General features: G+C 44.5%; 2 protein-coding genes across 5 annotated transcripts in view; both read right to left on the bottom strand.

Annotated features, from left to right (window-relative positions):
* MAP4 (microtubule associated protein 4) overlaps positions 1-16,982 on the bottom strand; it is a 228,598-nt gene that overhangs the window by 33,784 nt on the left and 177,832 nt on the right. Inside the window, exon 10 of one of the 4 annotated variants that reach the window (XM_030936491.1) lies at positions 5,902-7,419. The exons of the other annotated variants lie outside the window; for them this stretch is intronic. Within the exon in view, the coding sequence (XP_030792351.1) occupies positions 5,902-7,419 (1,518 nt within the window). The remainder of the gene's footprint in view (positions 1-5,901; positions 7,420-16,982) is intronic. 4 annotated transcript variants of the gene reach the window in all.
* Positions 16,503-16,837, bottom strand: LOC115899181 (cytochrome c oxidase subunit 7C, mitochondrial). The gene has a single exon (XM_030936543.1). The coding sequence runs from the start codon at positions 16,762-16,764 to the stop codon at positions 16,573-16,575; it is 192 nt and encodes a 63-aa protein (XP_030792403.1). The 5' UTR covers positions 16,765-16,837; the 3' UTR covers positions 16,503-16,572.

Consider the following 16,982-nt stretch of genomic DNA (forward strand, 5'->3'; position numbering starts at 1 on the left):
TCCTGCGATTCTGATGATACATATGTTAGATCTTTTGTTATTATCCCATGGGTTTGAAGATATGTTTTTTCCTTGTAGACCTTTTTTCCTCTGTTGTTCAGATTGAATACATCCTTTTTATTTATTTATTTATTTATTTTGAGGCGGAGTCTCGCTCTGCCGTCCGGGCTGGAATGAGTGGCGCCATCTCAGCTCACTGCAAGCTCCGCCTCCCGGGTTCCCGCCATTCTCCTGCCTCAGCCTCCCGAGTAGCTGGGACTACAGGCGCCGCCACCTCGCCCGGCTAGTTTTTTTTTTGTATTTTTAGTAGAGACGGGGTTTCACCCTGTTAGCCAGGATGGTCTCGATCTCCTGACCTCGTGATCCGCCCGTCTCGGCCTCCCAAAGTGCTGGGATTACAGGCTTGAGCCACCGCGCCCGGCCGATTGAATAAATCCTATTGATCTGTCCCCAACTTCACTGATTCTGTCCTGTTATCTGCAGTCTGCTGCTGAGCCCATATAAGTTTTTAAATTTAATTATTGTATTTTTCATATCAACAATTAACATTTGGTTCTTTTTATGTAACTTCTATTTCTTTGCTAAGGGTTTTAGTTTTCATTTGTTTCAAGAGAATTCATAACTGCTTGTTAAAGTACTTTTATGATGGCTGCTTTAAAATTCTAATTTTGTACTTTAGCATGCAATCATCCTGTTGATATTGTTTATATTTAGTCTATAGGTTATGACTGTAGTTCTGATGACAATTTGGTTTCTAGAGTCCTTGCAATGCAATTATGACCTGTTGTGTTCTGGTTTTGCTAAGGTTCTAACTAATCCCTTTTGGTACTGCCTGAAAGGGCTGTAGGGACTTACCTGGGCCACCCAGTGTCAGCACATAGGGGCTGAGTGATGCTGGAACCATAGACTAGACACAGCTTCCTCTGGACTGCTCTCTGGCTGCCTGGGACAGGCAAACCTCCTGTTTGATCTCTGCTGGGGTTGCTGGGAGCAGGAAACACCTACCTTGGGGGCTTTCTCCTGCTAAGGGGAAGGAAGTAGAGGTTTTGAAACCTACGAAAGTCTCCTGCCACTGGGTAGAGGATTACAAGACACCAGGGCTATAGAAGCCACTGGTGCTGTTACCTGGTAGGGGACAGGGGACAGTCCTCCCTGCAGTTGCTGGTGATGTGGGTGGATCGGGCCTACAGCTTCTGCTGAGTGTGGAGTGGACAACAGGAAGGCCCTCATGGGCTGCACTGCCACTGTACCTGCAGGCAGACTGAACCCACTATTGGGGATGGGTAGTGAAATAGGGCTCACCACTAGGTCTTTGCTGGTTTTTTTTCTTTCTTGCTTTTTTGGCAATAGAGAACAGATTTTATTTCTTTTTTTTTTTTCAGTCTATGCTTGTTAATTCCAGGTTACAGGCCTCTCTAGTGCCCAGCCAGGGATATGTAGGAGACAAAAAGAAAACCTAGGGGATGGGTGCAGTGGCTCACGCCTGTAATACCAGTACTTTGGGAGGTTAAGCAAGGAAGATCACTTGAGGTCAAGAGGTCGAGGCTAGCCTGGGCAACATGGCAAGACCCCATCTCTACCATCAATCAATCAATTGATCAATCCCAGGGAATTCACTGCACTGTCATTCCTCAAGTCCTGAGATCCCTACCAGGTTTGCCTTCTTTCTACCTCACATTCTTTTATGGAATTATCTTCAATTATTTCCAGAGTATTTAGTTGTATTTATAGGGAAGGAGAGGAAAACAATGAGTTGATACCATCTTGTCTTGGTAGGAGGTTTTCTTAATGAAGAGCACTTTGTACTTTTTGATGTTTGAACCATATGTACTTAAGAGTCAAAAACTGAGCATTTTTATAGTTTTAAAATGTAATGGGGAAAAACCATAGCCAACAACTGCGCAAATTTGGTAACGCCTTTGTTCTACAGCAAGCTCAAAGAAGATCTTACTTGTGTAACTAGCTGCCATTGGCCCCAGACTCTATACATATTTTTCAATAAGCTCAGCATTTTCAGTAAACAACATGAATACTTCATAAAGTCGCACTGTCTATGATATAGGCATGCAGTAACTCAACCTGTACAAATAAATGTAACTGCGCATAAGCAGAAACTGCTTTCTCTCTCCCAGATGGTAGCTCTCAACAAGCTCCCTCCCTTGCCTCATGGATATATCAGGCAACGTCTTTTTTGTTGTTTGTTTTGAGACCTGAGCCTGGTCTATCTCCCAGGCTGGAGCACAGTGGCACGATCTTGGTTCACTGTAGCCTCATCCTTTCGGGCTTAAGCGATCCTCCCACCTCAGCCTCCCAAGTAGTTGGGACTATAGGTACGTGCCACTATGCCTACCTGAGATTTGTATTTTTTCTTAGAGATGGGTTTTTTGCCATGTTGCCCTGGCTGGTTTCAAACTCCTGGTCTCAAGTAATCTGCCTGCCAAGGCCTCCCAAAGTGCTGAGATTACAGGCATGAGCCACCAAGCCCAGCTATCAGGCAATTTCTAGAGACCACCATCTACATATCCCCAGAGTTTCACAAAAGAATGTGTGAAGTGGGCCAGGCGTGGTGGCTCACGCCTGTAATCCCAGCACTTTGGGAGGCCAAGGCAAGCGGATCATGAAGTCAGGAGATCCAGACCGTCCTGGCTAACACGGTGAAATCCCGTCTCTACTAAAAATACAAAATAAAGACTAGCTGGGCGAGGTGGCAGGCACCTGTAGTCCCAGCTACTTGGGAGGCTGAGGCCAGGGAATGGCATGAACCGGGCAGGTGGAGCTTGCAGTGAGCTGAGATCGTGCCACTGCACTCCAGCCTGGGTGACAAAGCGAGACTCCATCTCAAAAAAAAAAAAAAAAAAAAAGTGTGTGAAGTGGAACTCATTAACTCCTTCACTGAACTGTGCTCTTCTGTTGGGTCTTTCTATTACCTATACTACCACTGGCTGGAAAAACCAGCCTCACATCACAGCATGACTGTCAATTCCTTTTTCTCACACACCACCCACATTCCAGTTTCACTTTATCTTCACCTGTTATATTTCCCCTCTCATGTCCTCAGTGTTTCATCTACCACTATCTGAATCAAATTTCCCTAACAGGATTGTCTGCCTTCAACTCTTGGTTTTCCAGTTCATCACACTTACTGAGAGCAAGTCAGTCTTCCTAAAGCTGACCTGGAGCTACCTTATCTGCTGTCATAGGCAGCCACCACAGTTTCAGAACATGGTAGTAAGCTTTAAACTTTTCAGTGGGACATTTGAAGCTTAGCAAGATTGAATTCCAAACAACTTTCTAGAATTTTCTCCCATTATTTCTTGCCACCTATGTAAAGATGGCTTTGGAATATTTCCTTAACCTATGCTCTCTCCTCTAGAGAAGCCTCAAGGTGAATGAAGCAGGTGGGTCTAAATGGCTCAGATTGGTTAAGAAGGCTATGGGACCTGGTATACAGTTGACTGGACCAAGCTGAGCCAATAAGATATAATTATTCACTCATTGTCAGTATAGGCAAAGACATGGAAATTACAGTCATACAACATTGGAACCCTGACATATATGGTGGTAACAAAGCTGGCCATGGAGCTCAAATCATGGCAACTCAATGCTATTCTGTCCTGGGCAGAAAGAGTCACAAGGGAAGCAAAAAGAGATGACAGAGGAAATACAGATTTTTTTTTTTTTTTTTTGAGGCGGAGTCTGGCTCTGTCGCCCGGACTGGAGTGCAGTGGCCGGATCTCAGCTCACTGCAAGCTCTGCCTCCTGGGTTTACGCCATTCTCCTGCCTCAGCCTCCCTAGTAGCTGGGACTATAGGCGCCCGTCACCTCGCCCGGCTAGTTTTTGTATTTTTAGTAGAGACGGGGTTTCACCGTGTTAGCCAGGACGGTCTTGATCTCCTGACCTCGTGATCCGCCCGTCTCGGCCTCCCAAAGTGCTGGGATTACAGGCTTGAGCCACCGCGCCCGGCCGGAAATACAGATTTTTAAAGGGAAGAGAATGGAGCACATGTGCAGGGAGAAGCAGAGGTCCCAAGAGAGATATACACAATGGTGGCAGACTGGCCACATTTCCTGTGACTGGATGCCCTGAGATTCCTCCATTGTTCTTTTACCTAACACGAGCTATCTAGGCTTCATAACTTCGCTTATATGAGTTCCCTTGCCTGGAAGGCTTTCCCTCTGCATTGTTTGACATGCCAGGGTTCCAAAGCCCACCTCAAATGTGACTCCCTCCAAAACATTTTCACGATTCACAACCCTCCCACTGCCTCTTAGCCCTCCAACTGGATCGAAAGTTGCTTGAGGATAAGGACAATTTCCAGTGCCTAGACAATGAATGCAAATGATAGGCATGCTAAATGAAACAATCTTCATATGAAAGTTGCTTGAGGATAAGGACAATTTCCAGCTCCTAGATAGTGAATGCAAATGATAGGCATGTTAAATGAAACAATCTTCATATAAAAGTTTTATCTACAGAGTGGTTAACAGAGTCAGCATTTAAACTTTTATCAGGGTGAATGGATCGGTGGATTTGTCAGTCATCTGAAATTTTTTTCTATTAGCACAAACTTCTGTTAGTGTGAATTAGAAAGAACTTGTTCTGAAACAAAGTCTTCACTCATGATCACCTAGAAGGTATGTGGTACTGAACAAAGCACCTGGGGATCAAGAAAAAGATGACCAAGTCCTGTCCAGGAGGAACTTACAGTTCTGTCATAGCTAGAAGGAAGCAACAGCATGGGACACCTGAATGCTTGTGATCCTGGAGTCATAAGAAATCAAAGAGGAACTATTAAGCTTCTCTGCCTCCATAAAAAAAACATGTTTTTTATCTCCATAAAAAAACAAAAACCCAAAACATCTGTATGTCTTCTACTTACCACTCCTCTAGAAAATACCATTTCTTACTTTCAAAGAAAAAAAGTAAAATTTTATAAAAATGTACCGAGAGTAATAAATATTAGAGAAAACAGGTCCCAGGAAACAAGACTATTTTTTTTTAAACAAGCAAAACATATGTTTTAAATCCCCATTTACAAGCTCCTGAATTATGGCCCTTTGTGCTCAAACTGGACTCAGAAAAACGCAAGCTTGCTGTGGGGGGATGGGAGATGGGGAAGAAAAGGGCCAGGAAGAAAGACACAAAAGGCAGTCACAAAGACCGCAACATTTAGCTGTTTATGAGGTTGCAAGTCTCTCCTTCTCTCCCCGTTTTCTCTTTCTTCTTTTTCTCCCCACAAATCCTCTCAAAACACACACAAAAAGAGAAAACTAGAAGCAAGATTGGGTCAAACATGAAGAACACAGAAAGAATATTAAATAGCTGGCTTTAAAGGGTTCTTTTTCAGTTTGAACAAAAGTAAAACGTTCTCAAAAGCAAAACAGAAAACAGAGCTTCCACCCAGATCATGCAACTTAATGAGAGGAGGTTAGTGCTGATAAACCCATTGTGAATCTATACAAAGTGACAGATTTTCAAGCAAGGAAATCAATCATTTGCGATTGGAGGATTTAGAGCTCAGGAATCATCTGGTTCAAACCAACCGGGAGCTGAGGGCTGGGTGGATGGGGGATGGGTTGGACAGGGTGACATGAGGTCAAGAAAGGGGCTCTAGTTTTTATGCCCACCATTCTCTGACCCCATTCCACCCCAAACCCACCTACTCAATTCACACTATCTGTCATGCTAGCAAGACATTCGGCTTGACCCTGCAAGATTCACTTTGTTCTCTTTCTTGCCTCACTCCCAGCAAGCTTCTAACACAAGGGAATTAAGCTTTCCCCAGGCAGTCACAGAACCAGGCTGTAAAAAGCTGCTTAGTGCTCTGCTGGTAATCTGTCACTTTGGTTCCTTCCTTGCTGTCTGCTTGTTCCCAATGGAGGCAAAATTTAGAAACATACCATCACGTGGGGGCTCTTCACACAGAAACGATGGAGTGCTCTGGGTTGCAGTGACCTCAATTTCTTTCTTCCCTGCCAGAGCTGTCTGTCCTGGCTGTTTCTCTCCTCGCTGGCAGACCTGGGAGCATGAATCAATTCTAGTTTCACTAATATCTTCCTGCCCTTTTTCCTTGCTGCTTCCTTCAGGAATCTGCTCCAGCTTACTATGGAGATATAATCCAGCAGTGCCGAGTTCCTTCTTCCCAGAGTTGCTGCTGCTGTTGCTGAAGTGGGCCAATTCTTCTCTCTTCTTGGCCACTGGTTCCTCGCAGATGAAAGGAGGTATCTCTTTAGTAGACAAGATGCACAGTTTCCCAGGGCTCAATTTGTAGCTAGCTGTCTGTTCCTCACCCACAGTCATGGAGCGCTTCATAGCAGGAGCTCCCAGTTTCCCAGGCATAGGACTAGACATTGGGCTACTAGGGGGAGGCAGCAGGCCAGAAGAAGGTTCTTCTCGGGCAGGGAGTTCAGGGTACTTATCTGCAAGGTTGACAGCTGGGGGAACTGAGAGGTGAGAACATTCAGACAGGGCCCTGCGCACTGTCTTTTTCTGCTGGGGGGCTTGGTTGAGCATAGCTTCCTCCTCGGTAGAACTCAATTTCTCCAACTCTTTATCACGGTCTCTGATGTGAGAGCTTGCATTCAAATGTTCCTGGGTGAACACCATAGTGATTGGCGGAATGGTGGTGGGTGAATGCTCAATAATGGGGGCTGGGTGGGCTAGAGACACCAGGAGTGGGGACTCACATTTCAGCTGCTCAGAGTTATTTACCACCCCAATCACTGGGCAGCCAGGGATGATGCTATTCTTCATCTCTCCCGGAGTTGCTTCCCTTGAGCCCAGAGGGCCTTGAGCCACTGGATGAAAGTTGGGGTTCCAAACACTGGTTTCCTGCTCCTTAGCATACCTGGTAGGGATGTCAGCAGCCCCAGGGAAATCTAGATCTGACTGGCTCTTGGTCTCTAGTCCATTCTTCCCTGCCACCTTCCCCTGAACTGGAATGGTTTTGTTTTTGTCTGGCCCCTCTATGAGTCCCAGATGGAACTCGGACGTCTTCTGGTGTACCGAGTTCCCCTCCAAGGGATGGTAGGTCTCTGAAATCACATACCTGCTCTCAAGGTGACCCGAGGCTGCTTGATAGTCCTTGTCCTGCACTTCAATGCTGAGCTCTTTGTCTAGCTTCCCCTCAAAAAAGCAGAGCTTATTCTGCTCCAGGAAGCTGGCATTCTTCACAAGCCCATCTTTCGGTTGCCCGTCCATGCTGACATTCAGCCCAATTTCATTCAGTTTGCCCTCTGTCCTCTGCCATTCGAATCCGGCTTGACTGATTTCTTTTGGGGAGTCCATTCGGCACTCCGCAGGCTTGCTCTTATTGAGCTGACCGTACGCGGCAGTGAGAGAGGCTGTCTGCTTGTCTGAGAGCGACATCGTCTCTTCCACTGCTCTCCCTGCTTTCGCTCCTGGAGCTCTAATACCACCTACGATCACACAGAGCTTGCAGTGACATCACACCAATTCCCCAGTATTCATGACAAAATTCATCTCTCCCTCAATGCCCCTCTCTCCTCAAGCAGTTGGGTATTAAATGTACTTACAAATGTGAAAGAAAGAAAGGAAGGAAGAATGAATGAAAGAGAAAGAAAGAACCTGCTGCTTTCTGCACAAAAAATGCTGTTAATCTGAGAATGTAATTTCCTGTGAACTAGCACTCTGTTTAGATCTGCAATTTAAAACACGGTACGGTGCCAATCCAAGCACTAAGGATAGTAATTATTTTGGCTTTCACTGATATAGATATGTGTATACCCACACACTCTCTTATCTGATACCATGCCCACCCTTCCACATTCACCCACTCAGAAAACTGTTTTAAAAATAAGCGAGACTCATTTGCCAATCCCCAGCTATAACCCCCGAAGAAGAATCCAGGAAATTGTTCAAAATTGGACTAAAAAAAAAAAAAAAAAAAAAAACCCACACCTTAACATAGTATTAAAATTACAGGCATTCATTCTCAGAGGAAGAGTGGGTTTGCTGTCATAGCAACTTATCAAATTCACTTGACAGCTGACTTGAGTGGGGTCCCCAAAACCCAGAAGAGCTCCATCCATAGCTCTGCATAATGGAAGAGTTTAATAAAGGGTTCATTTAAAGACTTCAGTGATCAGGGCTTTGGGGATAGGTATTCTAATTATAAGAAATTTGTGTGACAACAAATTCCTGATGCATTTACGCCTGTCCCTGCCCCCACTTGGTTCCTTGGATGAGGCTGGGTTGCTCCCTCCACTACCAGCTACCAGCCCTGCTCTTTCCAGCCTAATAATCTGTTAGGTGTCATGTGAACACACTGGGGGCAGTTCATCTTTCTCTGACCTCCAGACTTAGGGACTCTAACAATTGTAGCTTGGAGTTTTCCCCGCCCACCAGAGCCTACTGCCCCCATTTAACTCAGCATGGTCCTTTGCTGCCCTGGGCTTTGAGCTCACAAATTGTATATTCAAGCTGAAGGATCCATAAAACAAAATTGTGGGAAAAAAATTACACTGTAAGAACAGGCCATGCTCTTACTTTGAACAAAGCTGATTTTTCTTGTCTAGCTGTAGGTTACTGACTTGCACTAACATGGCATATTGGAAATATTCTATCAGAAATACAAGAGAAGTCTTTTTCCAAGATGAAGAAAATATTTAGTTTTTTTTTTTTTTTTATTTTTTTAAAGGCCATTTGCCATAAACTGCAATGATTTGATTACAGTTTTTAAACAACGCCTTTGGAAAAAAGGGCAAATTAAGACTGTTCTTTGGTCTATAAAATGTAAAGAAATTACCAAGGTCCGCACAGGAAAGCTTGCTAAACTGTAGCCTCTGTTCCCAATAACTCACTTTCTCTATTCATACCACTCAAGTTCCCAAGAAGAGTGCAGGGATCAACCATATATCCTTTTTGCATTACCTTCAGTACCTGACACAGGGCTACATTCATGATCATGAGTGGCAACGTTGCAATGCTGAAAAAAAATATAAATTTCCATTTACCTCTGTCCTGAACATGAACTTAGCCTCATATACATTTCTTCCCCTTGATCTTGACCTGTTTAGTAACAATACATGACAAAGCACAATACAGATTAATTGGCAAGGAACCTGGTTTTCATACTCTATGGTAAAGATGTTGCTAAGGAAAAGGAAGTGAGGTATAACAAAATGAAGAATGCCAGGAGAATCATGATTCTAATTAGTAACAAGAAAAAATATGAGGCGAGATTGGATACAGAAAGGCCGTGGTAACAGAACACAGTTGAATTATCGCTTTCTTATCTTTTTTATACATATAATTGAATAATTAAGTATGTACAATATGTGATGAAAATTATGAAAGTCTGGAGGTGGCTGGGTGCCATGGCTCATACCTGTAATCCCAGCACTTCGGGAGGCTGAGGTGGGCAGAATGCTTGAGCCTAGGAGTTTGAGACCAGCCTGGGCAGCATGGCAAAACCCTGTCTCTACAAAAAGTACAAAAAATTAGGTAGGCATGGTGACACAAAATTGTGATCCCAGCTACTTGGAAGGCTGAGGTGGGAGAATTGTCTGGGCCCAGTAAGTCAAGGCTGCAGTGGGCCATGATCACATTACTGCACTCCAGCCTGGGTAAGAAGAAACCCTGTCCAAAAAAAAAAAAAAAAAAGGTCTAGGGGTGGGGAAGATATTGTTGTAATACAGTCCGAATATGCCAGAGGAAAACTCTGGAAAATACCTTAGAAATCAGGTAAGCCTCAACAACCCCATTCTCTCAAAACTAGTCACCCCCTACAAATGATACACACGTATACATCTTCAATTTACTGACATGGTGGGGAAAAAATTAATTTGGCTTTGAGTCAGAAGGCCAGATTTTAAAATCTGTATCACTTAATAGTTAAGAGTCTTACAAATTCATTTAACTGCTCTTAGCTTCAGTTTCTTCCTCTATAAAAGGAGGGGAATCTTTAAGGTGCTCTCGGATTCACAGTTTTACCACTTTCACATGTGAAGTTGAAACAGACATTCAAGGAATCACAGGCCTGCTATGTCCAACTCACAATGTGATTTCAACTTGGGGCTCCACTAGGCAGTATGTTCAGTAACCTTTCTGTCTCATGCGAGGGTGTGGCCTATTGGCAGAGGCATGACTGGGTGTGGTGGATGTTGCAGCATGTCTGAAGAAAGTGGTAGTTGGCCCTTATATTCTGAAGAAGCGGAAAATACCAAGGCAAAGAACAAGCATAGAAACTTGTTCCTTATAGCCAAATTATTTTTAGTTCTGGCTAGCCTACCCAGACCCACTTCACCAGATCCTCCCTGCCCAACAGCTAAGGCAATAACGAAAATCACAGGTCTCTGCTACCTTCAGATATCACATATTCTGCCTCAGTAATTCTATCCATAAACAGCAGACTGCAAAATGTGAACCAGCCACAAAAGACCAAGAGCAGAAACCAGAAGAATGAAGCTAGCCAGGCACAAAGGAGGGCATATTCCAGACTACAGTTCATACTGTGTAGATCAGAAATGTGGTCAACCTGAAAAAATGTAATTATGAGGTCCACATCTAGCAACTAGGCCAAGCACTGGCTTCATAGTTACAAGGCTCAGGAGACAGAGAGTTGAAAGAGGCAATCTGGGTGGGGGGGGCGGGGCGGGCGGTCAGGGCCAAGAAGTTCAAGCCCATAGAAGGGGCGAGTACCCAAGACATCATGCCAGCCAGATGCTCAGGCATACAGATAAGCTTGGTGGTCACCCAGGGGTCTGAGTACAACAAAACACATAGCCGTGAGAACTGAGGGAATATATATAAAAAGCATTTGACAAAGTAGTTAAAACACAGAAATACGTAATTTATCTACTGATGCTAGCTTTAAAAAAACAACCAAGAAGGCCAGGCACGGTGGCTCATGCCTGTAATCCCAGTTCTTCGGGAGGCCGAGGCAGGCGGATTGCCTGAGGTTGGGAGTTCAAGACCAGCCTGAACAACATGGAGAAACTCCGTGTCTACTAAAAATATAAAATTAGCTGGGCATGGTGGCGCATGCCTGTAACCCCAGCTACTCGGGAGGCTGAGGCAGGAGAATCGCTTGGAGGCGGAGGTTGCAGTGAGTGGAGATCATGCCACTGCACTCCAGCCTGGGCAACAACAGCGAAACTCCATCTCCAAACAAACAAAAAAACAACCAAGAAACTGTACATATGTATATGAAGTAGGTTTTCCTACTCCCTACAGGGAATCTGATGTGTAATAGTAATAACAACAACAACAACAAAAAACAACAACAAAAGAAAGAAAGCCTAAGTCCCTGGACTGGAGAACTGCTACATTCTGATAAAGATAGACAAAAACAAAACAAAACAAAACAACCACTACTACTCACAAGAAACAACATATGAATCGTAACTGCAATCACTAACAGATAAGAGAAAAAGAAAAGCTAAATTTCAAAATCTGGGGCACTGCCTAAGGAAAGGAAATAACCTATTCCCTGAATCCCTTTTAGGACAAGGGTCCATTATATCCATCAACAGTACTGCAAAGACACTAAAGTATGTGTGACAGTACAGAGTCAGAATGCTGGGGCTTCCCTAACAGATCCCTCATTTTACAGAGGAACAAAATGGGGTCCAGAGAAAAAAGTGGTTTGCCCATGATCAAATGGTGAAAATTTAATGGAAAAGCCACAAAGATGCTAGGTTTCTGACTGCTAGTCTTCCCAAACCGCTGAGCAAAAATTAATCTTAGTCACTAGATGACTCTCCTTTTCGATGTATCTTTTTTTTTTTTTTTTTTTTTTCCGGCTAACTACAACCTCTGCCTCCCAGGCTCAAGTGATTCTACTGCCTCAGCTTCCGGAGTAGCTGGGATTACAGGCCAGCACCACCATGCCCAATTAATTTTTGTATTTTTAGTAGAGACAGGGTTTCACGACAAGGTTCAAGGCCAGGCTGGTCTTGAACTTCTGACCTCTGGTGATCTGCCCAACTCGGCCTCCCAAAGTGCTAGGATTACAGCTGTGGGCAGTGCTGCCTGCCCAATCTATCTATTTTGTGATAATTGAAGTACTTCAGACTTTAATTTGGAATTATAATTTAGTTCTTTTGTGATCAATTCAAAACTCCCAAATTAATACACAGTATGCATACACATGTGTATGTGTGTGTGTTTAGGGGAGCAAAAGCGAGTTTGAAATAAGGGAGCAAAAGAAGCAATGCACTTAGTTTCAGTGTTTACCTTATATCTTAAGAATGGGCTTGTTTTAGGCTGGGCGCAGTGGCTCAGGCCTGTAATCCCAGCACTTTGGGAGGCTAAGGCAGGGGGATCACGAGATCAGGAGTTCAAGACCAGCCTGGCCAATGTGGTGAAACCCCATCTCTACTAAAAAAAGATAGAAAAATTTAGCCGGGCATGGTGGCAGGCACCTGTAATCCCAGCTACTAGGGAGTCTGAGGCAGGAGAATCGCTTGAACCCGGGAGGTGGAGGTTGCAGTCAGCCGAGATCCCACCACTGCACTCCAGCCCGGGCAACAGAGTGAGACTCTGTATCACACACACACAAAAAATGGTCTTGTTTGTATTATGCAAAGAGTAAGTAAGGTGTGGGTGACTTATTCCTTAGCAAACTTCTGTTTCTAATTTCCAGTCTTAAAATAACTTAGATTTATCTTAATATCTTTCTATAGTGCCTTAGCACTGTGAGTTTCCTTTGAGTAGGAAGACAGGTTCAGCCTCACTAAGAAAAAGCAGAGAACCAGAGGCTTTTACAGAGGGGAAGGGACAGAGTAGTTTATAGTTTGATTACACTATTGCTTTTGCAAGGCATACAAAGATATTAAATGGAAGAATAATTAATGGCTTTGTTGCACCCCAAAGGAGGTGAATGCCACCTGGATGACAAATGATGGGGAAACCCTAGTATAGAATAATTAGTAAAACTCAAGAAAGGCTGGGCATAGTGGCCCACACCTGTAATACCAGCACTTTAGAAGGGTTAGGTGGGAGGATCACTTGAGGCCAAGAGTTCAAGACCAGCCTGGGCAACATAGCAGGACCCACATCTATACAAAAAAAATTAAAAAAAAAAAATTATTTTAGCCAGGTGTGGTGGTGCATGCCCATAGTACTAGCTACTTGGGAGGCTGAGGAAGGAGGATCACTTAAACCCAAGAGCCTGAGGCTGCAGTGAGTGAACTATGATCACGCCACTGCACTCCAGCCTGAGTGACAGAGACCTCGTCTCAAAAACAAAATCAAAAAAAAAAAAAAACAAAAAACAAAAAACACCCCACAAAACATCCTGAGAATGGCCAGTTCAGTAATCCAGTCCAAATAAGAATCAGACATAATCTCACTCAGGGATGCAGATTTATCCACAGGAAATAGCCGCAGCAAGAAACTCCAATCTCCCAGCCGCTGTAAAATTATATCAAGTTGGTGGATGAGGTAAACACATGAAGTTTGAAAAGGGTGAGCCTGCCTAGGTAAAAACAAACACACTTAAGAACCAGAAGGACTAAATTCTAGATTCAGCTGCCACTGGGATCCCTCGTCTCTAGGTTCTTCCTCCCCAGGAGCTGGGATTACAGGTGTTCACCATCACCATGCCCAGCTAATTTTTGTATTTTTAGTATACATAGGGTTTCACTATGTTGGCCAGGCTGATCTTGAACTCCTGACCTCAGGTGATCCTCCCACCTCAGCCTCCCAAAGTGCTGGGATTACAAGTGTGAACCACCGCCCCAGCCCCTTGCCTCTAGGTCCTACTCCTACTCACTCACCTCTGTAACGTCTCTTTGAACCCCTCCTGAGTTCTTCATATTATCACAACACTCTATACCTTTTAAAATTTAGAAACCACACTGCAATCTTTTATTTATATGCTTTTCCCAGGAGCTTCTAGAAGGTAGGAATGTGAACTGTGCATTTGTGCCATGTGGGTGCACTGCACAGTGCTTGACTCACAGTAAATAAGCTTTCAAAAAAGATCTGCTCAGTGAAAGGATGGGTAGATTCCTTTTATATTGCATCTGTATCATTTGAACTGATCCGTCCCATCATTAAAGCTGTCTTCAACCCAGCCTAAGAGGTGGTGATCTGGAATGTCCTTTGAGCTACAGATTGTGAAGTTCTATTCCATTCTGAGTTTGAAGAAAGTGCATGGATTCCTGTGTGTCTGGGCAGAAGGTGGTTTCTAGGACTCTTGGCAAAGCCTGCAGGTCTCTAATCCCAGTACATGTACTGGCAGATATTTCTGTTTTAGCCTTGTGCTTGGAGTTAGTATTTAACCTGTTCAGGGCCTTGGTTTTTTTTTTTTTTTTTTTTTTTTTTTTTGAGACGGAGTCTGGCTCTGTCGCCCAGGCTGGAGTGCGGTGGCCGGATCTCAGCTCACTGCAAGCTCCGCCTCCCAGGTTCAGGCCATTCTCCTGCCTCCGCCTCCCAAGTAGCTGGGACTACAGGCGCCCGCCTCGTCGCCCGGCTAGTTTTTTTTTGTATTCTTTAGTAGAGACGGGGTTTCACCGTATTAGCCAGGATGGTCTCGATCTCCTGACCTTGTGATCCGCCCGTCTCGGCCTCCCAAAGTGCTGGGATTACAGGCTTGAGCCACCGTGCCCAGCCAGGGCCTTGGTTTTTATACATGACAGACAACTAGTTTCTCTGCATTCTTTCTTTCTTTTTTTTTTTTTGAGACGGAGTCTCGCTCTGTCGCCCGGCTGGACTGCAGTGGCCGGATCTCAGCTCACTGCAAGCTCCGCCTCCCGGGTTTACGCCATTCTCCTGCCTCAGCCTCCCGAGTAGCTGGGACTACAGGCGCCCGCCATCTCGCCCGGCTAGTTTTTTTTTGTATTTTTTTAGTAGAGACGGGGTTTCACCATGTTAGCCAGGATAGTCTCGAACTCCTGACCTCGTGATCCGCCCGTCTCGGCCTCCCAAAGTGCTGGGATTACAGGCTTGAGCCACCGCGCCCGGCCTCTGCATTCTTTCTTATCAGTTACCAAGGCAACACTACTTTTCAGATTGACCAACTGTTCCCAGTTATTGCCTCCAGGAAACAATTATCATTACAATGAAAGTCAACAATTCTACTATTAACAATGATTGATGACACCACTCCTTGTTAATAAATGGTAAGGCCATCAAGTTAAAATCTAGTTTCTTGCCTGGAAGTAAATGTTCCAAGTGTTTAGACATACATACATATATGTAAAACTATTTCAGAAACCATATTCTACATTTTAGAAACATTTCTTACATGTTTTAACTCAAGAAAATAAATCATGATTCTCTCTGATTAACTTTCAAAAGATGAGAAGCAAATAGACAATGAAAAAGCTGAGGCGAATAATCTGAGTTATGCGAATCAAAGACATGAAAATGCTTATGGATAAGAAATCCTCTAAAGGCCGGGCACGGTGGCTAAGGCCTGTAATCCCAGCACTTTGGGACACTGAGGCAGGGGCATCGCCTTAGGTCTGGAGTTTGAGACCAGCCTGGCCAACATGGTGAAACCCTGTCTTTACTAAAAGTACAAAAATTAGTCTGTGTGTGGTGGCTCACTCCTGTAATCTCAGCATTTTGGGAGGCTGAGGTAGGCAGATCACCTGAGGTCAGGAGTTTGAGACCAGCCTGGCCAACACGGTGAAACCCAGTCTCTACTAAAAATACAAAACCTAGCTGGGCATGATGGTGTGCACCTGTAGTCCCAGATACTTGGGAGGCTGAGGCAGGAGAATCGTTTGAACCTGGGAGGTGGAGATTGCAGTGAGCCGAGATCACGCCACTGCACTCCAGCCTGGGAGACAGGGAGACTGTCTCAAAACAACAACAACAACTCTAAAAACTACAGCTTGAAAGTATCAAGTCTTTGTTCTTTTTTTTTTGAGACAGAGTCTCGCAGTTGCCCAGGCTGGAGTGCAGTGGCCGGATCTCAGCTCACTGCAAGTTCCGCCTCCTGGGTTTATGCCATTCTCCTGCCTCAGCCTCCCGAGTAGCTGGGACTACAGGCGCCCGCCAACTCGCCCGGCAATTTTTTTTTTTTTTTTGTATTTTTTAGTAGAGACGGGGTTTCGCCGTGTTAGCCAGGATGGTCTCGATCTCCTGACCTCGCGATCCACCCGTCTCAGCCTCCCAAAGTGCTGGGATTACAGGCTTGAGCCACCGCGCCCGGCCAAGTCTTTGTTCTTTTAAGCCTAGTATTGACCCTCCCATGGCCCTCCCCAAAAGAGAATCATCCAACTAAACTAGGTAGAAAGATAACCCATTTCTTCAAGCAAAAATCTAAGATCTTCTGCTTACAGAGGTACACAATACCCCTAGGAATCTTTAGGAGCTTACTTTCTTCTCCCCAATTTCATCTCAAAATGTCTCACAGATCTCCGTTTCCCAAACCTGACTTTATTCCATGCACCTGCACTTCACTATGTATGCCTTACACAGCTGTCCCCTAGAATGCTTTACCTTAATTTGCTCAGCAAACTCTTTTTTTTTATGTCATAAGTTTATTGACAAACATATCTACTATGCCATGAGTTAAGAGTCTGATCCATTTCCAGAGGCTGTATCTCTTAAAATGCTCTTCGTATCTGTTAAATGGACGAACTGAAACATCCTTATGATTTAAGCAGTTGGTGTCTTACTATAAGGAAGGGTGCAGCAAATGCAGATCCAAAGTACAAACACATCTTAACTAGTAACGCCCACTTGTTTTCCACTGAAAATGGCAAATTCTTCCCAGGGCCCTCCTCATAGTGGCTCCTACGGACCACAGAGGTTGTGAACCTCCGGATGCTGTGGCCCAACATAGCGCTGCCGGAAGCTCTGCGAAATGCGCAGAGACCGAGGACAGATGAAATGGCGGAACCTCACCAAGACCTTGTTTTGCTCAGCAAACTCTTAACCATACTTTCAGTCTCCTGTGTGAAGATTTCTCTAGGTTTTGTAGGAAAACTTAGTCCCTTTCTGCTCTGTATTTCCATAGGATCTAGCTCACACTTCTATCGTTTTTCAGAGAAGTAAACTT

Source organism: Rhinopithecus roxellana, chromosome 1 (genome assembly GCF_007565055.1).
Source record: "Rhinopithecus roxellana isolate Shanxi Qingling chromosome 1, ASM756505v1, whole genome shotgun sequence".
In the NCBI taxonomy this organism is placed as follows: domain Eukaryota; kingdom Metazoa; phylum Chordata; class Mammalia; order Primates; family Cercopithecidae; genus Rhinopithecus; species Rhinopithecus roxellana.

Bases quoted from the DNA above. Each gene is read 5' to 3' on its own strand.
- LOC115899181 (XM_030936543.1), bottom strand. From the start codon at position 16,764: ATGTTGGGCCACAGCATCCGGAGGTTCACAACCTCTGTGGTCCGTAGG.